We start from the raw sequence: 9,703 nt of genomic DNA on the forward strand, positions 1-9,703 counted from the left end.
CAGGGCGGGCTCAGCGAGGGGGAGACCTGGCGCCTCTTCCCTGCGGCGCCACCTGGGCCCCAATCCCATCCAGCCGGGCCCCCAAAGGGTGCGGATCGGATGGGGCCCTGAGCGCCTGAGGGTCCTGGAACTCAGATGGAAAACACTGCAGTCGCGTCCGCTTGGACACTCCCTCCCCCAGTGGTTGCGTTGGGATTTCAGACATTTTCAGACCGACAGGGGATAGCTGTCCGGCTACGTATGTCCCAGACGCTGCACGGGACGCCCTCGGGCTGAATTACTGGCTGGTGCGTCTGCTTGTGTGTTTGCCGGCGCTGCAGGGAGGGAGGGGCGCTTCCTGCTCAGTGGCCGCGGCGCGGAGATCGGGGCTGCACCGGGGACAGTGCTTGCCCTGCGCCGCTTCCCATAACCACTGGCTACCGGCTGGCGTGGAGGCCCGCCCCGCGGTCCTGGCCGTCCCGCCCGCTGGCACATCTGTGCGGCCGCTGTGCAGCCTCCATCAGCCCGGGATCCCTTCCCACCCGCTTTCTCCGGTGGCTTTTACCGGTTTTGCAAGACTGGGAGCCCTGGAGCTTTCTGTGCAGAGCTAGGCGGTGCTGGTCCCCCGGTAACTAGGTGGCTGGCTGGTCACCGAGGCCGCTGACGCTGTTTTCCCAGCTCCGTGGGTCCCTGAGGCATTTCGCCCTTGGCCTGCTCAGCTCACACTGGGCGCTCCACGGCGGGGGCGTGACTCGAGGGCGCTTGGAGGGCTGTTGTCGGAGGGAACCCCACCTGCGGCATTGCCTTTACTGTCTGATGAACCGGCCCCTTTAACAATTCCTCGTAGGATGGGCGCACGTCGACTTGGGGGAAGCCGGCAGCTGCTCCCCTGAATCAGATCCAGGTGAGTGGTGTGGGGCCGGGGCCGGGGTGCTGTGCACAGCCAGGTCCAGGGAGTGCCCTTAGGACACCCCTCTGGTCTGCAGGTTCTCCCTCGCTGGCAGCTGGGAGACAGTCCTGTTTCTCCTTCCCTATCCACCACTGACCACGGCCACATCCATCACGGTTCTGCCTTCATGCCTTTGGCTGAAACAGTATTCACGCACAGCTGTGCATGGAACGCAGGCTGGGGAAAATTGTTCTGGCAAAGATGAGGGAAAATACAGGCTCTCTCTAGCTCTGTTAGAATACAATATGAGGAGTTTTGGCGGGAGACTTCACATTGCTTACCTCAATTAAAAATGTATAAATTCTTTGTCTTAGAAATTTTATAGAGGTTACTACTCCAGGAAAATATTGGTATACTTTGATAAAGACAGATCCGCTGTTTGTAGCATAGGTTTGATCTACTTTGAATTAATTTTTATATATATGCATATGGATATCCAGTTTTTCCAGTACCATTTATTGAAAAAGCTGTCCTTTCACCATTGAATCTTGGCCCTTGAAAATGCACCTATTCCAATGTTAGAAGTGTTATTTATGTTAATATATTTTAACATATGCGCCCAGGAATTTTCCTTCTTAACTTACTCCTAAAAAAACACACATGCATATGTACATTCATGTAAAGATTTGTTATGAATACTTTTTCCCTTCAGTAGACTTACTCTTTTTGCACTTAAATATTTTAGAATGCCAGGTGTTTTACTGAATCAATGCTTTTATAACAATCTGGTTGATTTGGTTGAAATAGTCTCATGTTTCCACCATGAGACTTTGAGGGTGGGTGGGTATGGAAAAGTCCCTGTCCAGCTGTCCTAGACTCGCCCACACACTGTATTGGGCCTGGGAATATTTCTTGTGGCAATGTGCTCATCTTATATGGTCTGTTTCCATAAACACAGTGGAGCACACATTTCACAGTCTAAGCTCACAGTCGTGTATAGTTTCATTCAAATACTAGTTGTCTTTAAAAACAGGCATTATAGAATTGTATTTTGTTCATTCTTTATTTTGTGGGACATTATTAAACCCATTCTTCATTATTGAATTTTCTGATTCGGGGGAATATATATCTATTGTTCATTTCCAAGAAATTAGAATATATGTGAGAAAGCATTTAATGACTTGCTTTAGTAGAGGCCTGTGTCCTGATAACAAGTCAGGCTCCACTGGATTGTAATGACTGTTGCATGAAATTACTTTCCTCTTAATATTGTTTACACTTGTATTTCTTGAATTTTCTTGCACAGAAGAGTTCCAGTCACAAATGCATGTGTGATGCACTTTGACACGTACTGCTAAGATGAAATGCAGAAATGGAAGCCACACGTCCGTGTTAGTACTCTCAGATGTGATTAGATGTACTTTATCATGTTTTTATGCTACTGACCTAGAAAAAAATTAAAAAGGGTAACAGACATCTAGGACCTGCGACCTGGATACTTCTGAGATGACCTGGGACTTCACAAGGAGAGATTTTATCTCAGCCCATTCACACCTCATCTGAGCCCTCTGGATTCATACTCATTTCCTTCATTGGCACTTGTCACCACTTAATCTCCCAGGATGGCGGACAGTCTCCCTACAGAGTTTGATGTAATTATCATAGGGACAGGTTTGCCTGAATCCATCCTTGCGGCTGCATGTGCAAGAAGTGGGCAGAGAGTGCTACATGTTGATTCGAGAAGTTACTATGGAGGAAACTGGGCTAGTTTCACCTTTTCAGGATTGCTCTCCTGGTTGAAGGAGTGTGAGCAGGACAGTGAGGCTGGGGACAAAAGCACGGCTGCCTGGCAAAACCTGATCCAGGACACAGAGGAAGCCATCGCTCTGCGTGGGAAGGATGACACCATTCGACACGTAGAAGTGTTCTGTTACGCCAGCGAGGACACGGGTGACAGTGCTGAAGAGATTGATGCTTTGCAGAAAAATCCTTCCTTGGTAGCGTCTAGTACCCTCACCAAACCTCTGGATGCTGCATGTCTGTCCGAAGAAACACACTCAGACAGTACTAGCCCCGAAATGCCTGCCAAAGACACTCCGCAACACGATGGAGAAATTTTACCAGAAGTAACCGATAGAGAGGAAACTGAGGTGAAAGAAAAGGATTGTGGAGAGAAAACTTGTATACACACAGTTTCAGACGGAGCTAAGGATGAAAATAAACCTGTGGTAGAAGACAACGCCGGTCAACCAAAGAGAAATAGGATTACTTACTCTCAGATAGTTAAAGAAGGCAGGAGGTTTAATATCGACTTGGTCTCAAAGCTGCTGTATTCTCAAGGCTCCCTGATCGATCTTTTGATCAAATCCAATGTTAGTCGCTACGCTGAATTTAAAAATGTCACCAGGATTCTCGCATTTCGAGAGGGGAAAGTAGAACAGGTGCCGTGTTCCCGAGCAGATGTCTTTAACAGCAAAGAGCTCACCATGGTAGAAAAGAGGATGCTGATGAAGTTTCTGACATTTTGCTTAGACTATGAACAGCATCCTGGGGAATACCAGGATTTCACACAGCGCCCCTTTTCCGAGTACTTAAAGACTCAAAAGTTAACCCCCAATCTCCAGCACTTTATACTACACTCGATCGCAATGACAGAGCCATCCTGCTTGACAGTCGACGGCCTTAAAGCAACAAAGCACTTCCTTCAGTGTCTTGGACGGTACGGCAACACTCCCTTCTTATTCCCCTTGTACGGCCAAGGGGAAATCCCCCAGTGTTTCTGCAGGATGTGTGCTGTTTTTGGTGGAATCTATTGTCTTCGCCACAGAGTGCAGTGCCTTGTGGTTGACAAGGAATCTGGAAGGTGTGAAGCAGTGATAGATCATTTTGGTCAGAGAATCAGTGCGAAGTATTTCATAGTGGAGGACAGCTACCTTTCCGAGGACACCTGTGCAGGCGTGCAGTATGAGCAGATCTCTAGGGCTGTGCTCATCACGGACCAGTCCGTGCTCAAGGCAGATTCTGACCAGCAGATCACCATGTTGACAGTCCCTCCGGCGGAACCAGGCGCGCGTGCCGTTCGGGTCGCTGAGTTATGTTCTTCCACCATGACGTGCATGAAAGACACCTACCTGGTGCATCTGACCTGCTCATCCGCCAGCACAGCAAGAGAAGACTTAGAACCAGTGGTGCAGGAATTGTTCACCCCCTACGCGGAGACAGAAATAGACGAGGGGGACCCTCCGAAGCCGCGGCTCTTGTGGGCTCTTTATTTTAACATGAGGGACTCCTCAGGGGTCAGCAGAAGCTCTTACCATGGCTTACCTTCCAATGTGTACGTCTGCTCCGGGCCTGACTGTGGACTAGGAAACGAGCACGCAGTCAAGCTCGCTGAAACCCTTTTCCAGCAGATCTTCCCAGGAGAAGACTTCTGCCCCCCACCGCCCAATCCAGAAGACATTATCTTCGATGGGGATGACAAGCAACCAGAGGCTCCTGGGACCAATACTCTCATCGTGGCCAAACTAGAATCCTCCGAAGGAAGCCAAAACTTAGACAGCCCAGGACAGCATCTTCAAAATTAGGAAAAAAGAAAAGGAGGCTGGAAATGCTACTGTGGGCCTTCATCCTAGCATCCGAATATTCTCATTTAAAGGACAGCTTCCTGAGTAATTAGAAGTGGTTATGTGATGAGTGCCATTAGTCACTGGATGTCTGTTAACCTGTCAGTTACTGATTCATTAGTTATTGAACTGTTTTTTGTTTGTTTCAGAATGTACTCCGTGCTCCAGAATCTTAAACAGCGTTAGCTTTATTTTAGTATTGGGTGTATAGGTGAGGGTTCCATATTAGCAACTGTGCTTTAAGGAGGATTATGTTGTATCTGCTAATGACTTTCAGATTTTATTCTTGTCTACAATGACAGTGTCTAAAGGGTATTTTACTTTGCAGCTAAGATAGTTGCTACCACCTCTGAGTAAAACACACAGTAAATTATGTGGGTCTTTTGTATATAATATAAAAATTTATGGTAGCAATAGCAACTAATGCAAGTGCCAATATAAAATTGTCTAATTAAAAGACTAGCTTTGCATGATCCTTTATTTGTGAAGGTCTGATGTTTACAAATGTCTCACTGTTGAGTTCTCCTAAGCCACCGTTGTAACCCAGAAGGCAACATCACCACCACAATCTTCTAACATTAGAACAAGAGCCAGAAAGTCCAGTTACTTGTTGAAGAGCTCATTCTTGGGAGGTTCCATCAGAGAAAATGTAGGGGAGAAGATTCATTCTGATTCAATATTTCAGAAAATGTCTGTAGAACCCTGGCACCGAAAAGAAGAATTTCCAACCAGTCACTCAGGCAAAAATAAAAAACAAATGACTAGGAACCAGATACTTCAGAAGGACTGTTTTCAAATCCCCAAGGAGGAACCAAGTGAGTCCATTTGAACCCGGGCTTCCCTTGCCCCGCCTTCTCAGTGAGGGTGAGCATTCCTCCTCGTTGGCTCGAGCATTATAATTCGCAGCATGAACTGCAGCTGACAGGAGTGAATCTAAGCAGGACTTCCCACATCCCCTTGGTGTGTCCCACCCCACAAATACAGAACCACCTTCATCGTCGCTCTGCCTCTCGGCTGGTATCTGTGTAGGGCATAGAAATACACAGTTTCCCAGGCCCACCAGGAGTCGAAAAGCTCTTAGTCCAGTGATGCGGTCCAGCTGTGGAACCGTAAGAAGAGGTGAACCTCTCCCTTCCAGTCCCCTTTGCATCCCTCAGTGAGAATGAGCTTCCTGTAGGGAGAGAGGCCATCAGGAGAGTTTCTGTTCCGGAAATGGCCTTGACTGTGTGCTGGCCACTTACCATGCTCTCTCATTACGGCTCCTCAACCCTGAGAGGCAGGTGTTGAATACATTTTCAAAGCAGAAAGCAAGACTTCGTTCATCCTTTTCTCCGAGTCTGGTAGGTAAAGAGCCTGCATTGGGATCCAGGCTTTCGTGATTTCAAAATCCTTCCATGAACATTAACGTAGAAGAATGCGGATTCCAGAGGAGGAGGGAAAATGCCCCTGGAAGTCAGTCTGTTGTTGCTGGTGAAGGAAAGGAGACAGAAATTGGTCTCCGCTCATTACCGAATTGGAGAAATGGGAAGATTAGGAGTAAAAATAAAGATAGCTGAGAGCTGCGGACCTCATTGAGACAGAATCTGGCTAAGTTTTAACAAAAGAATGCTTTCTTATCATGTATCTTTTGATCTGAACACCATGTCATGAGAAAACAGATGTACTAAGCCAAAAGGTGTTCTGAGTAGTCTTTTGTTGCTGTTCTATGTGCGGAAAACGAAACAAGAAAGATGAAGTCATTTATGCCTTTCTGAACGTAGAGAAGTCATAAATTGGTTTTATATGGTTTTTGAATATAGCAAAGTGATATTGGGTGGATCCTAAAGTTTAAATCCAGCCAAAATACCTGAAATAGATGTAAAAATTACTCATTAAAACGAAAAAGAATTTAAGATGATAAATAAGATGGAGGTGAAGGTAATCCAGACCTATTGAAAAAAAAATTTTCAATTTCAATAAGAATATTCATAAGAACTGGTGAAAAGGAACAGTGAGAAGTTGCAAAAAATGTAGAGCCAAACATAATGGAAACAGAAGAGAAGTGTTAAACTAGTCCAAAATAAGGATGGTTTTGAAAACTAACAATGAATACAGTACTTTCTCCTGGAATGCAAAATAAATCAGAAATGAGAAAAGTTATGACCAATACAAAGCCTTAAAAGGTTAGGGAATATTATAACATAGTATAATTTTTGGATGACTTGGAATCTTACTCTAATGGACTTATTGGTGTAGTTTTTCAAATGTTCAAAGAATAAATATCTGTATCATGAAAGATATTTGCATTTTGAGGCAAATATGGCCTCCATACCAAAAGTCAAACATCTTGAAAAGGGTCTCATTCTGAACAGATGCGAAATATTGTCAAATAATACACAACAAATAAAATACAGGCATACCTCATTTTATTGTACTTCGCTTTATGGCACTTTGTAGATGTTGCGATTTTTTTTTATAAATCGAAAGTAAGACCCTCCACCAGTGAAAAGATTATGACTTGCATTTTTTTAGCAATAAAGTATTTTTGTAGACATGATGCTGTTCACACTTAATAGTGTGAACATAGTGTAAACATAGCTTTTATATGCACTGGGAAACCAAAAAAATTCATGTGACTTCACTTCGTTGTCATTTACACTTTATCACCAATCCCACAATATTCTCTGAGGTATGCCTGCAACTAGTTACTATGACTCAGGATTATAACAGAGCAAATTAGTAAAAAATTCAAGCTATTAACTACAGATAACTTTAAAAATCTGGACATTTATCATGCATATTTGATTTAATTATCTCTGGTAATGATTTTGTTGGTTTCTCATAGTGTGATAAATAAAATCAAGAACTAACATCTTCCCTATTGGGGCAATTTATAGGAAATATTTCTCAAGCAGAAATCAAACAATCTTGACACAGTTTTTATGTACCTATGATTTAAGGAGCTTGTAATGAGCATTCACAAAATGAGAGACAACAGAAAGCAGCCCAATATTTTCTGGAACATGGCTTTGAAACTAGTGAAACATATAAACATACTGACAATAGAAGACTAATTCAGGAAGATGCGGGATGTGCATTCATTTAAAACGAATCTCATTTCTAGATACCAACAGTGACGAACTAAAATGTAAAAAGTTTGAATATTAATATATATGAACCATTTAAGGAATATTCTACAACTATATTGGGATAAATTAAGACCGACGCTTATATAGAAGCAGGTGGAAGGAACTGCACCCTAGTGCAGTGGAAAAGAAGGAATAGAGCGTCCGAAAACCAAAATTACAGTCCTCCCCTCACTACTTGCCAGTGGTATAATCTTGGAGAAATCACTCCTGGCTTCTGTTTCATCATCTATAAAATAGCTACTTTGCAGCATTATTCTGAGGATTAGATTATATGTGAAATGTCCATAGGAATGGCAATAGGTGGCTTTCATATGTAGCTTTACCATCTGCCACTTCACACTCCTAGTGGATGCCTTATAATTTGACAGAATTGTGATAAATTATTTAGGAAAATAAGCAAGCCAAGATTCATTTTTTTTAAGTTAGGGGAAAAAATGGGAGTCTCATACTTCCAATTCTTAAAACGTGCTATTAAGCAACCTTTCTAAATATACTATGTACTGAGTAGAAAGTTTAAGACTAATAAGCCAATTGGAAAGAAATAAATACTAAGTGCTGGTGGAAAGACTAACTGGATGCTAGTATGGAAAGAAATTAGATCCAGATTGTATAGTAACAATTCCAGGTGAATTAAAATGTTAAATATCAAGATAAAAATAAAAACACTGCATTTCTCATCCCAGTAATGGTACAAAGGAAACTTGATGGCAATGAAAATCATTACTGACAGGTAGATGAGATTAAGTAAATGAAAAATATACTAAATAGAAGGGGAAGACAGGATGGGTTTTTTAAAAGCTACTTGCATTATATATGGATCAAGGGCTTAATATTTTTTAAAGGGGAGATGCAAATCCATAAGGTTTTCTACTCTACCAGGCAAGTTCAATGAAAGGATTGGTACAGATGAAAAAATACAAATAAATTCTTAGGATGATATTCAGATTTCCTGGTATTAAAAATGCAAATTGAAACAACTTTGACCTAATTTCTACTAGTTCATGCTAGTAGCAAAAGTTTTCAACTGCATGTTCCACATACCAGTAGTATTCTATTAGTAGATTTTAAAAGAACTATTTAGAAAAACATAATAAGAGCTCTATAACCAATATCTTTTGATAGATCTCATTTTGAGAAGTATATATCCAGGAAAATAAAATTAAAGGATTAATTGTTTAAAGATATTTCTAGTAATTCCATTCATTTGAGTTTTTTTAAAGCCCAATAATTGGGAAATGTATAAATAAGATTTTGTGTATTGCTATTGCTATCAAAAACTGTTATGTAGACATTAAATAATATTTATATATGTAAAATTGTATGGGAAAATGTTTAAATGAGACTCAAAGTGTTAGAACATAAGTTATATTTACTGATTATATTCATGTACATTGAAAATCAGAAGAAGATGTGATTAATTGGAATTTAACATTAAGAGGTCTTTATTTTCTGTAAAATACTGATGTGTGCAATGAAAAATAAAAGATTATGTTATACTGATTTGGTGAGAAATTGATTCCTTCGAAAGTTCTAAAATTCTCCTTTAGATGAAAAAAATATATATTTAAATACTAAATTCAAAGGATAATCTCCAAAAATGTTGATGTCAAGTTTTACAACTCTTGTAAATACCTGTTTGTAGTTCACTCCAAAGGAAATGCATCTTTAAGCATTTTGCAGTGTTTTTTTTAAAAAAATACATTTTAATTGATTTTATAGTTTTCAAGAACTAGGCATCCTTGGGGACATTCGTGCAGTGGGTTTATGCCAAAAGTTTAAAAAAACATATTTTTATCGGTTTCAAAGGGGAAGGGAGAGAGAGAGAAACATCAGTGATGAGAGAGAATCATGGATCGGCTGCCTCCTGCACACCCCACACTGGGGATCAAGCCCACAACGCGGGCATGTGCCCCGACCAGGGAATTGAACCCTGACCACCTGGTTCTTAGATTGATGCTCAGCTATTGAGCCACGCTGGCTGGCCTGTGCCAAATTGTTTTATAGGTCATAACTAAAGGCCTTGAGCACCCCATTTCTGCTTGAGACTTTTATTTGTTCCTCTGTTCACCCCCATACCTAAAAGT

General features: G+C 41.9%; 1 protein-coding gene across 2 annotated transcripts in view; it reads left to right on the forward strand.

Annotated features, from left to right (window-relative positions):
- The window catches only part of CHML (choroideremia-like (Rab escort protein 2)), a 13,361-nt gene extending 7,027 nt beyond the window's left edge, over positions 1-6,334 (forward strand). The window contains exons 1-2 of one of the 2 annotated variants that reach the window (XM_015560008.1): positions 7-883; positions 2,175-6,334. In XM_015560008.1, the coding sequence (XP_015415494.1) occupies positions 2,491-4,452 (1,962 nt within the window). In that variant the 5' untranslated portion in view covers positions 7-883; positions 2,175-2,490 and the 3' untranslated portion in view covers positions 4,453-6,334. Of the gene's footprint in view, positions 1-6; positions 884-2,174 lie in introns of those variants that run through there. The other variant, XM_015560009.1, reaches the window with a different exon arrangement.
- The last annotated feature ends 3,369 nt before the right edge of the window (positions 6,335-9,703 follow it).

Source organism: Myotis davidii, unplaced genomic scaffold (assembly GCF_000327345.1).
Source record: "Myotis davidii unplaced genomic scaffold, ASM32734v1 scaffold875, whole genome shotgun sequence".
NCBI classification, from domain to species: Eukaryota; Metazoa; Chordata; class Mammalia; order Chiroptera; family Vespertilionidae; genus Myotis; species Myotis davidii.